Here is a 25,565-nt window from a genome sequence, read left to right as displayed (position 1 = left end):
CATTTTGCGGAATTTGATTTCCAGACTACTCCTCACGGTTTAGGGCCCCTAAAATGCCAGGGCAGTATAGGAACCCCACAAATGACCCCATTTTAGAAAGAAGACACCCCAAGGTATTCAGTTAGGAGTATGGGGAGTTCATAGAAGATTTTATTTTTTTGTCACAAGTTAGCGGAAATTGATTTTAATTGTTTTTTCCCACAAAGTGTCATGTTCCGCTAACTTGTGACAAAAAATAAAATCTTCTATGAACTCACCATACTCCTAACGGAATACCTTGGGGTGTCTTCTTTCTAAAATGGGGTCATTTGTGGGGTTCCTATACTGCCCTGGCATTTTAGGGGCCCTAAACCGTGAGGAGTAGTCTGAAAATCAAATTCCGCAAAATGACCTGTGAAATCCTAAAGGTACTCATTGGACTTTGGGCCCTTTAGCGCAGTTAGGGTGCAAAAAAGTGCCACACATGTGGTATTGCCGTACTCGGGAGAAGTAGTATAATGTGTTTTGTGGTGTATTTTTACACATACCCATGCTGGGTGGGAGAAATACCTCTGTAAATGACAATCCTTTGATTTTTTTACACACGATTGTCCATTTACAGAGTTATTTCTCCCACCCAGCATGGGTATGTGTAAAAATACACCCCAAAACACATTATACTACTTCTCCCGAGTACGGCAATACCACATGTGTGGCACTTTTTTGCACCCTAACTGCGCTAAAGGGCCCAAAGTCCAATGAGTACCTTTAGGATTTCACAGGTCATTTTGCGGAATTTGATTTCCAGACTACTCCTCATGGTTTAGGGCCCCTAAAATGCCAGGGCAGTATAGGAACCCCACAAATGACCCCATTTTAGAAAGAAGACACCCCAAGGTATTCAGTTAGGAGTATGGGGAGTTCATAGAAGATTTTATTTTTTTGTCACAAGTAGGGTTGCCGCGGTATACCGGTATGACGATATACCACGGTATGATTGTGCACGGTAATCGTACCGTGCACAATCTCGTTTTACCGGTTTTCAGGGGGCGGGGCTACCGGGGGGCGGAGCGACGTAGAAGCGGCGCACGAACAGCGGTGGGTATAAATACTCACTTTCCAGCAGCCAGCTCCGTCCTCCGCGCTGTACCCGGGCTTCATTGTTCTTCCTGTTCTTGTATCTTATTTCCTGAAACAGCGCCCCCTGGGTGCTATTACAAGGAGATGATGCAAGCACAAACAGGAAGTAGAAGGAAGCACAGTACACGCGTGAGGACTTGGCTGCTGACAAGTGAGTATTTGTCCCCTCTCCCTCCCTCCAGCTCTCTGTGCTGGCCAACTAATTCTAGCTACACCTATCCCTGGCTACCCATGCTGCGCCACCTACCACTGGCTATACCCATCCCTGGCTACCCATGCTGCGCCATCTACCACTGGATACACCTATCCCTGGCTACCCATGCTGCGCCATCTACCACTGGCTACACCTATCCCTGGCTACCCATGCTGCGCCACCTACCACTGGCTACACCTATCCCTGGCTACCCATGCTGCGCCACCTACCACTGGCTACACCCATCCCTGGCTACCCATGCTGTGCCACCTACCACTGGCTACACCTATCCCTGGCTACCCATGCTGTGCCATCTACCACTGGCTACACCTATCCCTGGCTACCTATGCTGCGCCACCTACCACTGGCTACACCTATCCCTGGCCACCTACCACTGGCTACACCTATCCCTGGCTACCCATGCTGCGCCACCTACCACTGGCTACACCTATCCCTGGCTACCCATGCTGCGCCACCTACCACTGGCTACACCTATCCCTGGCTACCCATGCTGCGCCACCTACCACTGGCTACACCCATCCCTGGCTACCCATGCTGTGCCACCTACCACTGGCTACACCTATCCCTGGCTACCCATGCTGTGCCATCTACCACTGGCTACACCTATCCCTGGCTACCTATGCTGCGCCACCTACCACTGGCTACACCTATCCCTGGCCACCTACCACTGGCTACACCTATCCCTGGCTACCCATGCTGCGCCACCTACCACTGGCTACACCTATCCCTGGCTACCCATGCTGCGCCATCTACCACTGGCAACACCTATCCCTGGCTACCCATGCTGCGCCATCTACCACTGGCTACACCTATCCCTGGCTACCCATGCTGCGCCACCTACCACTGGCTACACCTATCCCTGGCTACCCATGCTGCGCCATCTACCACTGGCTACACCTATCCCTGGCTACCTATGCTGCGCCACCTACCACTGGCTACACCTATCCCTGGCTACCCATGCTGCGCCACCTAATTCTGGCTACACCTATCCCTGGCTACCTATGCTGCTACACCTATCCCTGGCTACCTATGCTGCAAGCACCTACCACTGGCTACACCTATCCCTGGCTACCTATGCTGCGAGCACCTACCACTGACTACACCTATCCCTGGCTACCTATGCTGCAGCCACCTACTACTGACTACACCTATCCCTGGCTACCTATGCTGCGGCACCTACCACTGGCTACACCTCCCCCTGGCTACCTATGCTGCGACACCTACCACTGGCTACACCTATACCTGGCTAACTATGCTACGGCACCTGCCACTGGCTACACCTATCCCTGGCTACCTATGCTGCAGCCACCTATTACTGGTGGGTGGGGGAACATTATTTAATGTAAGGGGGTGGGGCCCAGGTCCAAATTGTTTTATACCGTATACCGTAATACCGTCATACCGTGGTATTTTTTTTGACGGTTATCATACCGTGGAATTTCATACCGTTGCAACCCTAGTCACAAGTTAGCGGAAATTGATTTTAATTGTTTTTTCCCACAAAGTGTCATGTTCCGCTAACTTGTGACAAAAAATAAAATCTTCTATGAACTCACCATACTCCTAACGGAATACCTTGGGGTGTCTTCTTTCTAAAATGGGGTCATTTGTGGGGTTCCTATACTGCCCTGGCATTTTAGGGGCCCTAAACCGTGAGGAGTAGTCTGAAAATCAAATTCCGCAAAATGACCTGTGAAATCCTAAAGGTACTCATTGGACTTTGGGCCCTTTAGCGCAGTTAGGGTGCAAAAAAGTGCCACACATGTGGTATTGCCGTACTCGGGAGAAGTAGTATAATGTGTTTTGTGGTGTATTTTTACACATACCCATGCTGGGTGGGAGAAATACCTCTGTAAATGACAATCCTTTGATTTTTTTACACACGATTGTCCATTTACAGAGTTATTTCTCCCACCCAGCATGGGTATGTGTAAAAATACACCCCAAAACACATTATACTACTTCTCCCGAGTACGGCAATACCACATGTGTGGCACTTTTTTGCACCCTAACTGCGCTAAAGGGCCCAAAGTCCAATGAGTACCTTTAGGATTTCACAGGTCATTTTGCGGAATTTGATTTCCAGACTACTCCTCACGGTTTAGGGCCCCTAAAATGCCAGGGCAGTATAGGAACCCCACAAATGACCCCATTTTAGAAAGAAGACACCCCAAGGTATTCAGTTAGGAGTATGGGGAGTTCATAGAAGATTTTATTTTTTTGTCACAAGTTAGCGGAAATTGATTTTAATTGTTTTTTTCCACAAAGTGTCATGTTCCGCTAACTTGTGACAAAAAATAAAATCTATGAACTCACCATACTCCTAACGGAATACCTTGGGGTGTCTTCTTTCTAAAATGGGGTCATTTGTGGGGTTCCTATACTGCCCTGGCATTTTAGGGGCCCTAAACCGTGAGGAGTAGTCTGAAAATCAAATTCCGCAAAATGACCTGTGAAATCCTAAAGGTACTCATTGGACTTTGGGCCCTTTAGCGCAGTTAGGGTGCAAAAAAGTGCCACACATGTGGTATTGCCGTACTCGGGAGAAGTAGTATAATGTGTTTTGTGGTGTATTTTTACACATACCCATGCTGGGTGGGAGAACTAACTCTGTAAATGGACAATTGTGTGTAAAAAAAATGAAAAAATTGTCATTTACAGAGATATTTCTCCCACCCAGCATGGGTATGTGTAAAAATACACCCCAAAACACATTATACTACTTCTACTGAGTACGGCAATACCACATGTGTGGCACTTTTTTGCAGCCTAACTGCGCTAAGGGGTCCAAAGTCCAATGAGCACCTTTAGGCTTTACAGGGGTGCTTACAATTTAGCACCCCCAAAATGTCAGGACAGTTAACACACCCCACAAATGACCCCATTTTGAAAAGTAGACACTTCAAGGTATTCAGAGAGGGGCATGGTGAGTCCGTGGCAGATTTCATTTTTTTTTGTCGCAAGTTAGAAGAAATGGAAACTTTTTTTTTTTATTTTTTTTGTCACAAAATGTCATTTTCCGCTTACTTGTGACAAAAAATAATATCTTCTATGAACTCACTATGCCTCTCAGTGAATACTTTGGGATGTCTTCTTTCCAAAATGGGGTCATTTGGGGGGTATTTATACTATCCTGGAATTCTAGCCCCTCATGAAACATGACAGGGGGTCAGAAAAGTCATAGATGCTTGAAAATGGGAAAATTCACTTTTTGCACCATAGTTTGTAAACGCTATAACTTTTACCCAAACCAATAAATATACACTGAATGGGTTTTTTTTTTATCCAAAACATGTTTGTCCACATTTTTTGCACTGCATGTATACAGAAATTTTACTTTATTTGAAAAATGTCAGCACAGAAAGTTAAAAAAATCATTTTTTTGCCAAAATTCATGTCTTTTTTGATGAATATAATAAAAAGTAAAAATCACAGGAGCAATCAAATAGCACCAAAAGAAAGCTTTATTAGTGAAAAGAAAAGGAGGTAAAATTCATTTAGGTGGTAGGTTGTATGAGCGAGCAATAAACCGTGAAAGCTTCAGTGGTCTGAATGGAAAAAAAGTGCCTGGTCCTTAAGGGGTAGAAAGACTGTGGTCCTGAAGTGGTTAATGGCACTATTTATATTTCAAAATGTTACCAGTCTGTTACATCAATAAAGCAAACCTTCAAATAAACTTGACACTATCAGCATCTCAACAACTACCACTCTTACCACAGTATTGGCCTGATTTGCGAAAGACCAATAAATGTGCCGTGTGCAGGCAGCGCGTGGCAAATTTACTGGTAGTAACTGCAGGGGTGCAGCACCTGTTACCTTATTAGCACCATGCGCATTACTGTGGTACTGCGTGGCATTGCTCCCCTCCTGTTAATACTGGTAAATTTGCCATGTGCTGCTTGCACATAGCACATATACTGGCCTTTTATGTATCAGGCCCTATGTTTCTACTGTTACATCCTTTCCATAGTTAATGTTTAAAGACTGGATGTCATTCTGGTGGTGATTTAGCATGCTGTATGTCACTTTAGCTTGCTATCCGGAACAGTTAAGGTAACTGTCAGCAGCAGTTTCATAAAAGTTAAAAACGTATTAGAGGTTTGATTGCACTCAGGCTCTTCATTAATAAAATATTTAGTGTGCTATCCTGTTTTAAGATGTTTTCTCCTGTTCAGGGTATATTTTAAAGTGAACGTAAACTGAGAAGGATATGGATTTTTCCTTTTAAACAATACCAGTTGACTGACTCTCCTGCGTCTCTAAAGCCTCATCTACCCGGTACAATTTTTCCAACCGATCCAATCGGACTGCGTTAGATTTTGCAATAGATTTGAGGTACTTATCAAAGCAAAATCTATCGCAAAATTGACCTGAAACAATTTGGACGTCTACACACGAAGAAACTTCTTATTAGATCTATCCAATAGATCCGTCTATCTGATGGAAAATTGTACCGTGTAGTTGTGGCTGAATACTTTTAGCCACAGCCCCTGAACAAGCTTGCAGATCAGGTGCTCTGACTGAAGTCAGACTGGATTAGCTGCATGCTTGTTTCAGGTGTGTAAATCAGCCACTACTGCAGCCACAGAGATCAGCAGGACTGTCAGGCAACTGGTATTGTTTAAAAGGAAACCTCCATATCCCTCTCAGTTAGGTGCACTTTGATGCTCTAAGGCAGAAGAAAAAGGTAATCTATTTACTTCATACACAGCCTGTTACTATAGAGCGATAAAAAGCAAGGCTTGCAAAAATAAAATAAAAATCCACAAACAGTGATTCCGGAGAAGAAAAACATCAGTGCTAACCACTTCTACCAGGAAATGTGAGGATTCCAGGTGATTACAAAAGCTCATTCATGACAGATGTCCAGTTACACGTAAATCCGTGCTGCTCAGTGGCATAGCAATAAGGGGTGCAGAGGAAGCCACCTCACCAGGGCCCCTGGACCAGAGGGGCCAAGTAGGGGCCCTCCTTCAACCACTTTATGAGCTTTTTACTGGTGTGAAGCTGGTAATGATCACCTCTATATGTGCTTTGATTAGTTGTAACCATTAGTAGACTGTTCTCCTCCCCTGCTTATACCCCTTTGACACTGTGATTGTCCTTGGCAGGTTTTGGTGCTCAGTATTATTTGTTATGTATAGAGTGCTTGAAAGGGCACAATGTAAAAAGTCGCACTGGGGCCCGGAGCTCCTAAGCTAAACTACTGGTGCTGCTTCTTGGGCAGGGTGTTCTACTCTTATGCTGGGAATACATGGGTCGGTTTTTCCACTCGATTCTCCGCTCTATCGATTTTGCCGTTCAATGCTCCACTCAATTCTCTTATCTTTCGCTCGTCTTTCTTATCTTTTTCCATTCATCTCTATGAGGAGGCAAAGAGATCGAACAGGAGATCGGACATGTCGGAAATTATCTATCTAACCATGTATCTGCTGCAAAAACGACCCGTGTATTCCCAGCATTAGTGAGTCATGTCTTTCTTTGTGATCATTTGTCCAAAGTTTGTAGTTACTCCTTTTACTTCTAATGTTGCACAACATACTGGTCATTACTACATGCAGCATCATAATAATAACAATAAAAATAACACTGTTTACCTATTTAGTTTTCCGTATTGCAGAACTATCTGTGTATTTATAATGTTATAAATAAATGATTAGATTGTTAGATGCCCACCCTACTTTCAAGTCCACAATAATGTGTTTTCTCTTGTGTTATGTTGATATGCTTTATCTTATCTAGAACACAGTATGACCAGCTAGCAGCGCCATTAGAGGGAACAGCAAACAAAGATTTTTCTTTATTCTCTTTTTCCATTTACTGCAATCGGCTTTATGCTGCAGAATGCAGAGACACATCAGGTAAAGAGATTTCAGTGTGCTATTTTACAAAGAGGCTTAAATACTGATTGGATTATAGGTCTGAGAAAACTGTTTCAGCAAGATTTGTAGTTACAGCAATTCTTCCAACAAAGGGGATCTCTATGGCAATGGGTTAAAAGTGCGTAAAAAAAACCCAGATCCGTTTGCCGCATTGCGGTTAACAGAACGCAGAGTACGAACCTGCTGCATTTTTCCGGAAGAGCCAGGTGCACCTAGGCAATGAAAGTCTATGAGAACAAACAGTGTTCATTCTCACTAGGCTGGATGCCACGGACACTTTTTCTGCCACCGTCACGCAAATGTTTACGTGTCCCCCGGTTCCACTGCTGCTGACTTTGTGTAACGCCTGCTAATCTTTATGTGTGTTGTCAGTGCATAGTAAAGATTAGCAAATGGAGGCTTTTTGACATATTGGACAGCAAGCTGAATATTGACAGACTGAAGGCTGCAATGCTTTCCAATAGGTCAGTTCATATTTCCCCTTTCCCAGTTACGCCTTTTGTAGGGAAATCCGTCTGCACACATTTTTGAATACAGAGGATTACCCTGTCGTTAATTTGATGATAGGCCCCGTCCAGAGTGGCAGGGGACCTGACAGTGCTTCTCTCAAGATGGATGCAGTATGGCCCAGCACAGTAAGGGCTGGTTCAGACGGACGTCTGCGTGGCGTCGCGTCTGGGGGCGTTGCGGCGGCTGCGCGGTCAGGCTTTCAGCAGCCTTCGGTCGCGTTCCGATGCGGTCGCAGTTTTTTTCCCCCTAGGGGAACATTAGCCGGCGCGGTTGGCCGCTCCCTGGAAGCTACATGTCGCTTCCAGGGGCAGCTCAAACGCTAATGAAAATCAGGACCCGAACGCCGCGTTCGGGTAAAAGCGCGCAAAAGGTCGGTGTAAACGCTCCCATTCACTTGAATGGGAGCGTTTACCGCGACGTTCCGAACGCTTGCGGTAAACGCTCCGCAAGCGTCCGTCTAAACCAGCCCTAAGAATCCAACTCCAGAGGGCTTACTACTTAGTCACCATTCTGGCTCCATCTTTATTCCCCTGATTTTCTGTTGTTTATGTTCCTGATTCCCAGTTTCTATACTGTTTACAATCCTCAGGTTATAGGTACTATGCATACAGCTCCCAAATTTAAAAATTAAAGTCTATGCATATGTAATGCAAAATGCATACATATTTATGTTCAATTAGTATTCATTTATTTAACAAATTAAAGAAATGATAGAGAACACTACTGGTACAGACCCTTGTTTGTACTAGAGCAGTATTAGAAATGTTAGCACAATGAGCTGGACTTACTAAGACATTGCTGGGCCAGAGATCAATGGAAAATGTCAGGGATCCTGCAAAACATGCCTGGATTTATCATACATCATTTGTCTTGTATTCTTTTTTAATATTGTGCAGGGCCATTCACAGAACTAAAATCGCACAATCAAAAATTCACCAACCTATCACCCAACAACATCCTCCTGATATAACCCAAGTGGTATTGCAAATCCTTGCCACTCAACAGAAAATAATTTCTCAAGTTTCTTATTTTCTCCAGTTTGATGTTGCCTGAGCAACTCTGCCATAGTACGCTCCAGCGGCATCTGGACTTGAAATATGTTTTGTTAGCATTGCAAGTACACAGCCCTAACTAGAGATTTTGCTTTACACTACAGACATTGTCCTTGAGGAGAATCTATCAAGTAGTATGTGACCGATTTCATCAGGTGACTAATTTGCACATCTCTGAAGGACTGATCGTCTGATTAGTCATAATTTCTGCATCTTGTTTTAGCCTACACAGGAAGCAAAGGATAGACATGATCGCAAGCCTACAACCAGCCTTTACTAATCAGTTGACTGATCAGATTGATCACATGCTGCTGTATGACTACTCTTCAAGGAGAATTCATATGGAAAAAAAGATCATTCTTAAGCTCAACACACACCATACAATCTTGGTTGTACAGATTTACCAAATCTATGTAGTATAAGGGCCAACAGATTGAAAATACCTTGGATGATTGATTGTAAAAGCTCTTATACTACATGAAAGTGGTAAGATTGAACAACCTAGATTGTATGGTGTGTGTTGAGCCTTACTAATGTGTATTTTCCTTTGCTTAGCAATCATCAGAGTGGTAAACTCACTGAAGCAATAGCACAGGTATCAATCAGATTTGTGTCAGGCCTGGCAAAGGTGAGCACTGTTGAATAAAGTTAGAGAATTCAATTATGTTTCTACTAAAGACAAAGAAATTAAGCCCCAGTCTCCAATGTAGGAATAAAATCCCGGTTTTGTGCTAGATGTATAATCCCCCTTAAACAACCTCCCTTCCACATCGCACAGGGCGATGTGTTCTGCTAAAGCTGCCTTGGGCATTATGAGCACTCCTGCTCTGGGTAGTAATTGCTGTAGTAATTGCTGGCAAGCACCGTCCTTTCATCACTTTTCTGTGTAAAATATCTGTGATAAACTCTAAATGACCAGTAGATAAATGGCAAATTAAACTGCTGCCTCAAGCACAAGGTGACTAAAAGGCACATGCATGATGTATACTGCATCATGTTCCTGAGAGTTTTTCTGTGCATTTAACAATAATTCTATAATGAGAAATTCTGTGTTTCCAGCTACACTTGTAGAATGTTTAAAGCTGCTTCTCATACAAGTTACATACGAAGGTAACTGGGATGAATAAAGACATGTCCACTGAGTTCCACCAGAAACCACTAGACTGCACCCTCACATACCTCAGTTGATCCAAAGGAAGATGAAAAACCTTTTCAAGGCCCTTACCCTAACTTTCCATTTGCGATGTCACTTCAACTTCTGTGGCCAGTGCTCAGTACAGTGTGAGCTTGTTGTACTCGCTCATACTTGTGCAAGTTACATTTGTATTCAAGTGTTTTAAACTGATAAGGGAATCTTCACCAATTAAATAATGTTGTATCCAAAGCTCATAAACGTGAATGCCTCTACTCCCTCATAGTGCAGGTTTTACCTTATTCATCACTTAAAGGAGTACTGTAGGGGGAAAAAAGAGTTGAACTTACCCGGGGCTTCTAATGGTCCCCCCCCAGATGTCCTGTCCCCACGCAGCCACTGATCGATGCTCCAGTCCCCGCCTCCGGGTTCACTTCCAGAATTTGCGACTTTAAAGTCCGAAAACCACAGCGCCTGCCTGGCCGCACCCTCCCTCCCACTGACGTCACCAGGAGTGTATTGCGCAGGCCCAGTACGGTCTGTGCCTGCCAAGTACGCTCCTGGTGACGTCAGCGGGAGCGAGGACATGGCCGTGCAGGCACAGTGGATTTATGACTTTAAAGTCGGAAATTCTAGAAGTGAACTGGAGACAGGGACCGGAGCATTCGTGAGTGGCTGCGCAGGCACAGGACGTCTGCAGGAGACCATTAAAAGCCCTTGCTGAGTTCAACTCTTTTTCCCCCTACCCCACCTACTGTAGTCCTTTAAAGGATCTGGTAATCAAAGAGTCTACATATTATGACACAGTATAGTCACACATCACAGTGCACATTTATTATTATGCACTTACATAGGGCTTACAGAATACACTGAATAATACATGTCCCTGACTCTCCCTCAGTGGAGCTCAGTGCTCCTACCATAGTCTAAAGCTAATTTGGGAGAGCCAATTAACCACTTTGCATCCAGACCTTTTTTCACACTTATTGACCAGAGCAGTTTTGACAGTTTAGCTATGTCCTTATTTAATCAGAAATAACTTTATCCCTACTTAGGACACAGAAATGAAATATATATTGTTTTTTTCAAGACAAACTAGGCTTTCATTGTATGCCATTTTTTTCCCTCGAACAATTTTTTGAAATAATTTTGGGAAAATAAAGAAAAAAATAGAAAAAAAACATTTCTCAGTTTTACCAATTCCAGTTTAAAAATAAAAAAATGCTACTGTAGATAAAAAACACAAATTTTGTTTGGCTATTCTTACTGCTTATGACAAAATTTAGATTATGTTCCTGTCACAATTTATGGTGAAGATATTTCATTCTGAAATAATGCTACAGAGTGTATTTTTCACTATGAAATGAGAAAATAAAAGTATTTTTAATAGTAAAAATCAATCTCATTAGCTCAGGAAACATATATTCCCATTCACCAATTAGTGCTGCATCAGATAGTGCCAGAAATGTGCACCGGAGCAAGCCCAATCCTGCACGGCAGTGCTTCTGCTACACGACGTATATCTACTGACTTGTGGCTTAGATGAACTCACAGAGGACGTATATCTACTGACTTGTGGATAAAGTGGTTAATATACGAGTCTGTTTTGGGATGTGCGAGGAAACTGGAGTACTTGAGGAAACAAGAGGAGAGCATACAAACTCTCCGCAGACAAAGTCCTGGCTGTGGACTGAAGCTGACACTCCAGCAGTGCAAGACTCAAAGACATACTACAACACAGATTGATTTAGGCAATACCTCTTTAATTACTAGTATATCACTTTCTTGCAAGCTTTCTAATTGTTAGTTGTTGTTCTAGCTGCTAACTGGACCAATCCAAATCATCAACAGCTGCAAAATAGCATTTGACCGGCCTAAATTATCCTTATTGATCATCTCTGCCTCAAATAGTACAATATAGTCTAATGCACATGGAAAAGCAAGCTGCTAAGTACAAATTTAGCATAATGACATGTTTACCTGAATGATTCTGTTTATTCCTGGGGATAGCATCCCTAAGTAAGCAACAGTAGATTGGTACGCCATTGAATGTCAATAATTAGCAACAAAGAAATGTGTGACTCAGATGTTAAAAATACTTCCAGGTATAGCGCCATTTGGGCACATACATAGTGGGATCTGTTTGCCAGCAACAGAGTCAAAGGTGTCTAATCTTAAGTTTTCTTTAGCTTTTTTCTGCCTGTGCTCACCTTTAGCAATAATAAAAACAGGCTGAGAGCAAAGAAGTGGAGTATGTTGCAAGGAACAGACAGACGTACAATAGCATCTGAAATGTAGAACAGGTCGGCATTCAGATAATAAGTTGGATATCACCTAATGCTACTCCTCCACGCTAAATATGCTGAAATATAAACACATATAAATGGGCAAAAAGAAAAAAAAAAGCCAATAAAGACTACTCCCTCTTTTACTCCAGTATTATAATAGCAAAGATTGTTCAAACATCGAAGCCTTTTCTGGAGTTCACCAAACTCTGGTCTGTTTCCATAAATATATAAACTTTAATTACCTGTTCCATCTCTGACACTTTTATTTCCATCGCTACTTGCTGCCCATTATGCCTTATTAGTAAGTTTGCACAGACACTTTTATTTCCATCGCTACTTGCTGCCCATTATGCCTTATTAGTAAGTTTGCACAGACACTGGCAGGATAGTTGGCGCTTACTGCAATGCTGAGCATTTAATGACATTTACTGCTGCGATTATACAAATGTCCCTCTGTACCATATTAGCATACATGAATTTACTTCTCTGTATTTCCATTATACTGTAAGATTACAACATGATCTTCCTATTTTCCATTTCACTGCATTTTTAATCAAAATGTAGTGTCTACCTTTTCTTATACTTTGATTAGCACAGAGCTTTATGAACTGAGAAAACTTTATCAGGGCTTGTGCATAATTACTCTGAGGAATACTGTCACGCATCAAATTCTATTGTAATTTTTAATACATGTATACATACATACATAATATATCTATGTCTCCTGCTGATAAGGATAACTTTAGCTGTCAGAAGCAGTTCTCCTGGGTTACAGGCAGAAGTATCCAGGGCTGTGGAGTCGGAACAATTTTGGGTGCCTGGAGTCGGAGTCCGGAAAATGCACCGACTCCGACTCCTAATGAATTTAAACTGTAATTAAAATATAAAATATGATAAAATGCTCTATTTCTCAGATAATAGTCATCATAAATAATAAATATATACAGTAATAGCTGTGCTTAGTCCACAAAAATGAAATAAACCAATCAAAAAATAGTTACTTGTTGTGCTGCTTCAATAAAGCAGTCCCCGTAAGTCAGATATACAGTGGTATGCAAAAGTATTGTAGTTTTCCACATGTTGTCATATTACTGCCACAAACATGAATCAATTTTATTGGAATTCCACGTGAAAGACCAATACATAGTGGTGTACATGTGAGAAGTAGAACGAAAATCATACATGATTCCAAACATTTAAAAAAAAAACAAACTGCAAAGTGGGGTGTGCGTAATTATTCAGCTCCCCGAGTCAATACTTTGTAGAACCACCTTTTGCTGCAATTACAGCTGACAGTCTTTTAGGGTATGTCTCTACCAGCTTTGCACATCTAGAGACTGAAATCCTTGCCCATTCTTCTTTGCAAAACAGCTCCAGCTCAGTCAGATTAGATGGACAGCGTTTGTGAACAGCAGTTTTCAGACCTTGCCACAGATTCTCGATTGGATTTAGATCTGGACTTTGACTGGGCCATTCTAACACATGGATATGTTTTAAACCATTTCATTGTTGCCCTGGCTTTATGTTTAGGGTCGTTGTCCTGCTGGAAGGTGAACCTCCACCCCAGTCTCAAGTCTTTTGCAGACTCAGTGAGGCGCTACACCTGCTATTGCTGAAATTCTGTCTTGTCCCCATGTTTATTGCCTGATGAAGCGGGCTGGGCCTGCGAAACGCGTTGCACTGTTTTGGGGTACTAGTTAATAAATGTGATTTCTACTATTCAGACAGTCTTTCATGTCTGCTTTATGGAGGTAAGTCCACCGCTTCCTCCCAGCAAATTTTAAAGTTTTTATTCGCTTTTATCCTGCTGGCGCCTCTGTTCTCCTACTGCTATACCGTGCCCACCCCTGGTGGAGGGGTGATCTACCCCCTTTCGCATCTACAGAGAGCGACTTCTTATCCCTGAGTGAGGACAGGTCTAATCTCCTCACCTGCCTATACAGTGGTTGCCTTTGTGGTAACCCTTGTTTGTGAGTATAATTTTCTCACGATAACCTTTACTTCATTTATGCTTAACATACTACACTATATTGGGCTCTCGGTTTCTCTACTGTGACATTAACTCGACAGGCTCCAGCTTGAAACTGAAACATGGCCATGAGACAAAGAGGACATGGCAGGATTATAGACATACAACAATGACTTCTAGCCATGGCCACATACTAGTACAGTTCATGTACAACCAAGATCAGGGGTCTCCAAACTTGTTTGGTCAAGGGCCAGGTTAACATATTTCAGACTGCTGGGGGGCAGGAACCAGGGCTGTGGAGTCGGAGTCGTGGAGTCCGGGCAATTTTGGGTGCCTGGAGTCGGAGTCGGGAAAAAATGCACCGACTCAGAATGAATTTAAACTGTAATTACAATAGAAAATATGGTAAAATGTTCTATTTCTCAGATAATGGTCATCATAAATAATTTATACATACAGTAATAGCTGTGCTTAGTCCACAAAAATAAAATAAAACAATCAAAATTAGTTACTTGTGCTGCTTCAATAAAGCAGTCCTCATATTTCTAAAGTCAGATATACACATCTGATTGTGACTGTATATATGATGTGTACACAGGAATCTCTTATATATACTAAATAACGTCTATGCTGTAAGTATAAAGCCTCTTGTGTAGCCGTGTCACTAATAGAGATGGTCAATGAGATGGAAATAATTCTGTGTTGATTCTGATTTATGCAAATGTAAATGTACTCTTTGCTCATGAAATCAAATAATTTGATATGTTATTAAAATTTGGTTTGGTGACTACGAATTAAATGGTACCTGAGAAGGATGAAAAGAAAAGTTTTATACACACCTGGGGCTTCTTCCAGCCCCCTTCAGGCTAATCAGTCCCTTGCTGTCCACCTCCATCACCTGGATCTTCTGCTATGAGTCCTGGTAATTCAGCCAGTCAGCGCAGTCCGGCTGCATGCCGCTTCCACAGCCAGGAGCGTTCTGCACCTGCGCAATAGTGCTGCGCAGGTGTAGTACGCTCCCGGCGGCGGAGTGTGTGCATGCGCACTACGCCAGGCTGGCTCAAGTACCTGGACTCATAGCAGAAGATCCAGGTGGCGGAGGAGGACAGCGAGGGACTGATTAGCCTGAAGGGGGCTGGAAGAAGCCCCAGGTATGTATAAAACTTTAATTTTATCTGTCTCAGATTTATGCACTCTCGACAGAGCTACAGGGAATCCACTGAGAATGTTGTGCACATTGAACACAGAGGTGTTGTCTATCACCCATAAACCTGGTTCAGATTGTGCATGAAGAATGTGTAACAGAGGAAGAATCTCCTTATTCCCCTGCAGAGTACCTGCACATCACTCTTACATGTACCCACAGTTACATTGTCTAGGGCCTGATAGATGGTCTTTGTTCCGGTCTGTACCTTTTACAAGTACTCTTACCAAGGACTAGTTGTAGTCTATGACTAAAGGGAATAATTATGGCAGTCTCCATATCCTTCTCACTTCAGTTGTCTTTTAAAATTCCTAAGCGTTGGCAGTTAAGAGACGAATTTCATGTTACATACTTTCAATCAACAAGATTGTAATATGCAAATTAGAGGAGTCGGAGTCGAGGAGTCGGAGGAATCCTAAACTGAGGAGTCAGAGTCGGAGGATTTTTGTACTGACTCCACAGCCCTGGCCAGAACACACATAAAATGATGTTGAAAAACATTAATTTGAATCAAGGCATTGATTCCCCCCAATCATGCCCGGAGGAGAATTCCCAGCAGTAGCTATTCAGTCATGCGGTGTGGTGCCCGGAGAATGTCTTTGTGCACCAGACAGTGAAGCATACCCAGGTAACAACCTGACGTCCAGTTGGACAGCAGGGTCACCTGATGCAGAATTGGATTGGAAGCCATTGAATGACTGTTTGCTGGCTTCTACAGTATGTGGATAGGTGATACCAGCACTGCTCTTCTATATGAGGGCAGACGATATTTAATGGTGCAGTGGGCCGCATCTATAAGTTATACATTATTTGTTTGGGGGACAGTGAAAAAGCCTTGGGGGGCGGCATTCGGCCCACGGGCCTTAGTTTGAGGACCACTGAGCAAGATGGTGGTTTTATAACTAGTATTTGCCAAAAAGTGATACATTAAAAAATATAATAATTGGCAAGTTGCTTGTCAGTTAAACATTTTCTTGACTATTTATATATGCACATTAATCTGAAAGCTGGCAGATCTCATGCAGGAACAATGTGTGTGTTCTCCACTTGTGTATGAATAGGCCGCTTACAAACGCACATTACAGATTTACAGATTCACTTCAAATCGCTCTTTAGCGAACCCTGGTAGGTCTACAAACTGAACAGCTCTGATTGCTGGCACTCTTAGTAGCAGTTGTCCCTGGGCTTTCCCATCCAAAAGTCCAAACTACCGGGATTCATCAAAGTGTGTTATACAAACACCAAACAGTGACAAAGGCAAGGGTGCACATACTGTGCAGTCTTATCCAATAGTTTGCTTTTAAAAAATTACATTAAATGACATCAGCATGTGTATCCTTAGTAAAAAGTACATATAAGGCAGAACATATGTATTCCACAATAATGACTGCTACTGATATCTGTGGAAATAGTCTACTAGTTAATATGGGCAGCCACGAAAACTAAATAAACATTGTATATATTTCTGTCTCTATAAACCTACATTACTCTAGTCTCCACATATACAAAACAATGGAATGATCTAAGGCGGGTCTGTCTAGACTACAGGGATTGCATGACCTGCTTAATGCATATAAACTAAACATGAAATTGTTCTGTTTTACTTATGCAAAGCCTAATTAGTTTATTAAATTAAGAGACAATGCCTTAGAAATGTCTTGAAGACGATATGAAAGTATGGCACAGCTCTGCGCTATTTAACATGCTATGATGAAAGAAAAATGTGTCCTTTACAGCAAAATGAGTCCGTCACACATCAGTAAATTGCAGCGTTTAAATGTCAGGAATAAAAGCTAGAACTGATGTCCCCATGCTTCAGGTGACTATCGCAGAATGCCATTCTCAGCTGCCAGGATAAAATATATACTGTCTGCAGATAGAACTCATCTCTTACAGGGAGCTGGTCTCCTGAGAAGGAGTTCTGAAATAGAGTCTGCACTTTATTATACTAGACATCAGAATAAAACTATTAACACATCAATCAAACAACATAAATTATAGCAAAAAAAAAAAAAAAGCTCTTCTATGCCAGTTATGTATTATGCAGACATGGAGGGAAGTGCTTGAGGACCCTTTTACACTGGGGCGGTGCGGTAAATTTACCACACCACGCCCCGGGGCAATGAAAGTCTATGGGGGAGTTCACACTCCCCACGTTGCGGTACGCTGTGCTGGAAGTTCCCTATCTAACGCGAGTGCAGGGAATCTAATGGGAAAACTGCTCGTATGGCTCACTTGCATAGATAAAAGCACTTGTCTTTTAATCCTTGCCATGCAAAAAAAGACAAGTTATTTGTAGTAGTAGTACATGCACCCATGTTTATCTCATGTCACATGTACAGGTATGCTTTAACAATTCTGTGGGCTGTGTGATCCATTTCTGCTTGTGACATCTGAATCCTTTGCTGTATTTATAAAATGTTATGTTGATGAAGTAGAGAAATGTAGTGTACTAGCACCACATTATGCAGCTGAAACTTCTGCTCTAAATCTCCAAATACTCCTGCCATGAAGTGCTCTCTCACAGACACTGTTTAGTTGCACTGGTTAGTGTGCTAGGCTAAACGTTTTCATTGATGATGCCTAATGTGGTGCTCAAATTTGACATTTTTAAGAGAAAACAATACAGACTTTGATTCCGGTTTCAGACTATAGATTGGCAGTAGCTGTGCGGCCAGGGACCCCACCGCACAACCAAAAACAGGCCTTCGGGCTTACCATGTTAATACACTGTAAGCCCCTTCTGGCTGACAGCCAGACAGGAAGTGATGCTCACTTGCACTCACTTCCTGTTTTGGAAATACCTGCGTTGCCATATACTTACATGACTTCCAGTCCGCCACACATCGCCGTCAAAAGTTGGCCTGAAATTACTACACAAACTAAATGTAGGGCCATAGCCCACTAGCAGTGGTTTTGAAGCACTTGCCCATTGCTGGTGCTCGGCAAAGCGCTGCACCAATGGATCCCTATGGAAGCGGATACACAGCAGCATTGCGATTGCTGAGCGATCTGCTAGTGACTAATCTGCTGGCAAATCTGCTGGCGACTAACGTTGATGAAGCTTATGTCCTTCATACACAAGACAAAAAAAATATAATTATTGCATGCGCCCATTCCTGATGCCTGTAATTTCTAGTTCTAATTAGCACTATACCATTTATTTTCAGAGCATGTCTAGGAACATCTATGCTCCTTGAATGGTAATAGTTCAGTGCAAAGAGTAACATAACTGCACATACAGTATGCTTCTGCATATTCCTGTCCACTCAGTACAAAGTAATTGTTTGATCAGTACAGTCAGAATTACAGTATTACTTAACTCCTGAAGTGCTACATGGATAGATTTCATTATTGGTCCCAATGTACTTTGCCTCTTTTACTGTAGTTCATATTTTAACAGCTCACATAGTTATTTATATCACAAGAACTGGATTTGCCGTAAGCTAACATATATAAGCAGCTGCACTAACCTTTAATACGGTGATGTTCCAGGCAAAGCTCTCGATGGCTTTACTGAGCTTCCTCCCTTTCAGTCCTTCCTTTGTCCCCAGACTATGCAGCTCCTCATGAAATTCCATTCCTGCACACAACAGAGATGTCAATGTGGAAAATTCAAGAAAAACTCAAGTACCCAGGTTCATAACTTTATTGTCTAAAGGCAGTATCTTCCCGGTGTGAATGACTGTATGTCATATAAAGTACAATTCCTAACATTTGCTTTATCACAAATGGACTCCCTTTTCTGTTCTAAGACATATTATTGCTTCTGTGGGTTATTTTCTTGAGTTATAATAAATTGAAAAGTTTCCTAGGAATTTTATAAATACAGATAATCCACTTACATCAGACCACAGTCTAACGCCTCATACACACGTACGAGGCATGTTGCCCGGCAGATCCCCCAGGCGACAAGACAAGGCTAAGGCTGTACAGATGTGTTGCTAGTGCGCAGGCTAGTGATGTGTTCTGTTTCTATGCAAAGGCATGAGAGTGACATCACACCGCAGGCGGGGCAAGTGAGGAGAACAATGCTGAGCGGAAAACTGGCCCATCCGCTGAGAGGAGTCAGGGGCAGCTATACACGCTGGATCCTCAGCAGAGGTGGTTATTTTCAGCTGCCTTGGCCGAGTTTCAACTAGCGTGTGTGTAGGGAACTTAGCTATCTGATGCTATTCTGATGATGTTAATTGTTCAACTGCCTGGCTGAAAGTGTGTATGGCCTCCATAACGTCTAGGAAAACACGATACTCTGTTGTTTCGTGGCTACGTCCCTGCAAGGAGATATGAACAATGAACATTGCTCTGTGCCACCCATCCTGTGCCTGTAAGCAACCTTTCTACTTTTTGAACAGAGAGGAACAGAAAGCATATGCAGAAGAAATAACCAGACCTGATAACAGGTCACAGATACTAAAGCTTTCACACAGATAAGGGCAGCATAAATGCACTGTGCAGGGTGAGGCAATGTGAAGGCACTGTGCAGGGTGAGGCAATGCAAAGGCACTGTGCAGGGTGAGGCAATGTGAAGGCACTGTGCAGGGTGAGGCAATGTGAAGGCACTGTGCAGGTGAGGCAATGTGAAGGCACTGTGCAGGTGAGGCAATGTGAAGGCACTGTGCAGGGTGAGGCAATGTGAAGGCACTGTGCAGGGTGAGGCAATGTGAAGGCACTGTGCAGGGTGAGGCAATGTGAAGGCAATGTACAGGGTGAGGCAATGTGAAGGCACTGTGCAGGGTGAGGCAATGTGACGGCAATGTGCAGGGTGAGGCAATGTGCAGGGTGAGGCAATGTGAAGTCACTGTGCAGGATGAGGCAATGTGAAGGCACTGTGCAGGGTGAGGCAATGTGAAGGCAATATGCAGGGTGAGGCAATGTGCAGGGTGAGGCAATGTGAAGGCACTGTGCAGGGTGAGGCAATGTGAAGGCACTGTGCAGGACGAGGCAATGTGAATGCACTGTGCAGGATGAGGCAATGTGAAGGCACTGTACAGGGTGAGGCAATGTGAAGGCACTGTGCAGGGTGAGGCAATGTGAAGGAACTGTGCAGGGTGAGGCAATGTGAAGGCACTGTGCAGGGTAAGGCAATGTGAAGGCAGTGTGCAGGGTGAGCCAATGTGAAGGCACTGTGCAGGGTGAGGCAATGTGATGGCACTGTGCAGGGTGAGGCAATGTGAAGGCAATGTACAGGGTGAGGCAATGTGAAGGCACTGTGCAGGGTGAGGCAATGTGAAGGCACTGTGCAGGGTGAGGCAATGCAATGGCACTGTGCTGGGTGAGGCAATGCAATGGCACTGTGCAGGGTGAGGCAATGTGAAGGCACTATGCAGGGTGAGGCAATGCAATGGCACTGTGCTGGGTGAGGCAATGCAATGGCACTGTGCAGGGTAAGGCAATGTGAAGGCACTGTGCAGGGTGAGGCAATGTGAAGGCACTGTGCAGGATGAGGCAATGTGAAGGCACTGTACAGGGTGAGGCAATGTGAAGGCACTGTGCAGGGTGAGGCAATGTGAAGGAACTGTGCAGGGTGAGGCAATGTGAAGGCAATGTGCAGGGTGAGGCAATGTGAAGGCAGTGTGCAGGGTGAGGCAATGTGAAGGCACTGTGCAGGGTGAGGCAATGTGATGGCACTGTGCAGGGTGAGGCAATGTGAAGGCACTGTGCAGGGTGAGGCAATGTGATGGCACTGTGCAGGGTGAGGCAATGTGAAGGCAATGTACAGGGTGAGGCAATGTGAAGGCACTGTGCAGGGTGAGGCAATGTGAAGACACTGTGCAGGGTGAGGCAATGCAATGGCACTGTGCTGGGTGAGGCAATGCAATGGCACTGTGCAGGGTGAGGCAATGTGAAGGCAATGTGCAGGGTGAGGCAATGTGAAGGCACTGTGCAGGATGAGGCAATGTGAAGGCACTGTGCAGGATGAGGCAATGTGAAGGCACTGTGCAGGGTGAGGCAATGTGAAGGCACTGTGAAGGGTGAGGCAATGTGAAGGCACTGTGCAGGGTGAGGCAAAGTGAAGGCACTGTGCAGGGTGAGGCAATGTAAAGGCAATGTGCAGGGTGAGGCAATGTGAAAGCACTGTGCAGGGTGAGGCAATGTGAAGGCAATGTGCAGGGTGAGGCAATGTGAAGGCAGTGTGCAGGGTGAGGCAATGTGAAGGCATTGTGCAGGGTGAGGCAATGTGATGGCACTGTGCAGGGTGAGGCAATATGAAGGCAATGTACAGGGTGAGGCAATGTGAAGGCACTGTGCAGGGTGAGGCTATGTGAAGGCACTGTGCAGGGTGAGGCAATGCAATGGCACTGTGCTGGGTGAGGCAATGCAATGGCACTGTGCAGGGTGAGGCAATGTGAAGGCACTGTGCAGGGTGAGGCAATGTAAAGGAAATGTGCAGGGTGAGGCAATGTGAAGGCACTGTGCAGGGTGAGGCAATGTGAAGGCAATGTGCAGGGTGAGCCGTTGTGAAGGCAATGTGTAGGGTGAGGAAATCTGAAGGCACTGTGCAGGATGAGGCAATGTGAAGGCAATGTGCAGGGTAAGGCAATGTAAAGGCACTGTGCAGGGTAAGGCAATGTGAAGGCAATGTGCAGGGTGAGGCAATGTGAAGGCACTGTGCAGGATGAGGCAATGTGAAGGCACTGTGCAGGATGAGGCAATGTGAAGGCAATGTGCAGGGTGAGGCAATGTGATGGCACTGTGCAGGGTGAGGCAATGTGAAGGCAATGTGCAGGGTGAGGCAATGTGAAGGTACTGTGCAGGATGAGGCAATGTGAAGGCAATGTGCAGGGTGAGGCAATGTGAAGGCACTGTGCAGGGTGAGGCAATGTGAAGGCAATGTGCAGGATGAGGCAATGTGAAGGCACTGTGCAGGGTGAGGCAATATGAAGGCACTGTGCAGGGTGAGGCAATATGAAGGCACTGTACAGTGTAAGGCAACGTGAAGGCACTGTACAGTGTAAGGCAATGTGAAGGCAATGTGCAGGGTGAAGCAATGTGAAAGCACTGTGCAGGGTGAGGCAATGTGAAGGCAATGTGCAGGGTGAGGCAATGAGAAGGCAGTGTGCAGGGTGAGGCAATGTGAAGGCACTGTGCAGGGTGAGGCAATGTGATGGCACTGTGCAGGGTGAGGCAAGGTGAAGGCAATGTACAGGGTGAGGCAATGTGAAGGCACTGTGCAGGGTGAGGCAATGCAATGGCACTGTGCAGGGTGAGGCAATGTGAAGGCACTGTGCAGGGTGAGCCAATGTGAATGCATTGTGCAGGGTGAGGCAATGTGAAGGCATTGTGCAGGGTGAGGCAATGTGAAGGCACTGTGCAGGATGAGGCAATGTGAAGGCAATGTGCAGGGTGAGGCAATGTGAAGGCAATGTGCGGGGTGATGCAATGTGCAGGGTGAGGCAATATGAAGGCACTGTGCAGGTGAGGCAATGTGAAGGCACTGTGCAGGATGAGGCAATGTGAAGGCAATGTGCAGGGTGAGGCAACGTGAAGGCACTGTGCAGGGTGAGGCAATGTGAAGGCAGTGTGCAGGGTGAGGTAATGTGAAGGCACTGTGCAGGGTAAGGCAATGTGATGGCACTGTGCAGGGTGAGGCAATGTGAAGGCAATGTACAGGGTGAGGCAATGTGAAGGCACTGTGCAGGGTGAGGCAATGTGAAGGCACTGTGCAGGGTGAGGCAATGCAATGGCACTGTGCAGGGTGAGGCAATGTGAAGGCACTGTGCAGGGTGAGGCAATGTGAGGGCAATGTGCAGGGTGAGGCAATGTGAAGGCACTGTGCAGGGTGAGGCAATGTGCAGGGTGAGGAAATGTGAAGGCACTGTGCAGGGTGAGGCAATGTGAAGGCAATGTGCAGGGTGAGCCGTTGTGAAGGCAATGTGCAGGGTGATGAAATCTGAAGGCACTGTGCAGGATGAGGCAATGTGAAGGCAATGTGCAGGGTAAGGCAATGTAAAGGCACTGTGCAGGGCGAGGCAATGTGAAGGCACTGTGCAGGGTGAGCAAATGTGAAGGCAATGTGCAGGGTGAGGCAATGTGAAGGCACTGTGCAGGATGAGGCAATGTGAGGGCACTGTGCAGGATGAGGCAATGTGAAGGCACTGTGCAGGGTGAGGCAATGTGAAGGCAGTGTGCAGGGTGAGGCAATGTGAAGGCACTGTGCAGGGTGAGGCAATGTGATGGCACTGTGCAGTGTGAGGCAATGTGAAGGCAATGTACAGGGTGAGGCAATGTGAAGGCACTGTGAAGGCACTGTGCAGGGTGAGGCAATGCAATGGCACTGTGCAGGGTGAGGCAATGTGAAGGCACTGTGCAGGGTGAGGCAATGTGAAGGCAATGTGCAGGGTGAGGCAATGTGAAGGCACTGTGCAGGGTAAGGCAATGTGAAGGCAATGTGCAGGGTAAGCCGTTGTGAAGGCAATGTGCAGGGTGAGGCAATGTGAAGGCACTGTGCAGGATGAGGCAATGTGAAGGCACTGTGCAGGATGAGGCAATGTGAAGGCACTGTGCAGGATGAGGCAATGTGAAGGCACTGTGCAGGATGAGGCAATGTGAAGGCACTGTGCAGGGTGAGGCAATGTGAAGGCAATGTGCAGGATGAGGCAATGTGAAGGCACTGTGCAGGGTGAGGCAATGTGAAGGCACTGTGCAGGGTGAGGCAATATGAAGGCACTGTGCAGGGTGAGGCAATATGAAGGCACTGTGCAGGGTGAGGCAATATGAAGGCACTGTGCAGGGTGAGGCAATATGAAGGCACTGTACAGTGTAAGGCAACGTGAAGGCACTGTACAGTGTAAGGCAACGTGAAGATAGCAAAGCAGCAGAATGCAGAGACAGTAGTGCTTATGTCTACTGTAAATAATGAGCTGCAGTGGAAAATCAATATCGTAAGCCAAGGGCTTCATAGATATCCTCAGAGAAAAATAACCAGAACTGTAATATAACTGAATTACCCACCAGGGAAATATTTAGGGCTCATTTAGTGTACTTATGTTATAATGGCCCTGATTCACGAAAGGCCGGTAAAATTTACATGCACACATAGAGCAAGCAATGTCATGTGTGCTACAATTGCGAATTATGCAAGAAGCACATGTATTGTGTGCATGATCATTTTACCAGCATTTCCTGACTCTGGGTCAGTGGTACTTTATCCCAAGATTGAACCTTTTTTCATGTGTATGCACTGATATAAAATTCCCCTGATTAATGAGAATGTTTGCAGTCACCAATTAATGAGAAGTTCATCATTTGTGAAATGTTCCCAAACAGCTGGTCTTGTACATTTTTCCAAGCTATACGCTACAACAATCATATTGAGTTCAAAGAAAACCCTGCAACATCACAGATGTGATCAAAATATTTCAGTTTGTTTCAATCATTTCTCCTTCAACAGTAGACTTAAATGTACACATAATCCAATAGAAACAATCAGAATCTTCCTCTAGATTCCTCCATTTACCTCCTTTTGCCTATGATGGTATACATCTTTTGCAACTTTTGCCACATGGCTTTACGACTGGCGAAACATGATGCCAGTAAATATGTCTGGAATAATCCAGTCTTCAGAAATACAGGCTATTGTGTGGAAATTGCTTATTTTCAAATGGTGTGAATACGATGCAATTGAAGATCTAAAGCTGAGTAGACATTAGATAACAGGCTGGCTCTAGAAGTCAGCTATTATCATTAAGGTGGCCATACACTGGTCGATTTGATAGATCCCTCTCTGATCGAATCTGATCAGAGAGGGATCGTATGGCTGCCTTTACTGCAAACAGATTGTGAATTGATTTCAGCATGAAATCGATTCACCATCTGTGACGCTGCTGCTGCTGCCGCCGCCCCACCGGCCCCCCACATACATTACCTGACCCGGCCGGCGCAAGTCCCCCAGTCTCCGCTGTATTCTTCTCCGCTCTGGGCTACAGCTTCACTGTACTTCCTGTCCAGGGAAGTTTAAACAGTAGAGGGCGCTCTACTGTTTAAACTTCCTGCCGGGACAGGAAGAAGTGAAGGGACTCTCGCTGGCCAGATCAGGTAATGTGTTGCCGCTAGCGTCGGTCGTCGGGCATTCGAACGCCGCTATCGACACACTCCCGACCCGCCGGCGATCGAGCGAAATCTTCTGCTTAGACAGAAACGACAGGAATCGACGGGAACGATCGATTTTGTGATTGAAATCGATCGATCGGTC

The 25,565-nt window shown here is 44.6% G+C and overlaps 1 protein-coding gene across 2 annotated transcripts in view; it reads right to left on the bottom strand.

Moving 5' to 3' along the window:
• PLCL1 (phospholipase C like 1 (inactive)) overlaps positions 1-25,565 on the bottom strand; it is a 373,846-nt gene that overhangs the window by 52,497 nt on the left and 295,784 nt on the right. For both annotated transcript variants that reach the window (XM_068245079.1, XM_068245080.1), the window contains exon 5: positions 18,844-18,953. In XM_068245079.1, the coding sequence (XP_068101180.1) occupies positions 18,844-18,953 (110 nt within the window). The remainder of the gene's footprint in view (positions 1-18,843; positions 18,954-25,565) is intronic.

The sequence above is a fragment of the Hyperolius riggenbachi genome, chromosome 7, assembly GCF_040937935.1.
Source record: "Hyperolius riggenbachi isolate aHypRig1 chromosome 7, aHypRig1.pri, whole genome shotgun sequence".
NCBI lineage: Eukaryota > Metazoa > Chordata > Amphibia > Anura > Hyperoliidae > Hyperolius > Hyperolius riggenbachi.
The sequence above is the reverse complement of the archived record's forward strand: the minus strand, read 5'-3'. Positions and strand labels throughout refer to the sequence as shown.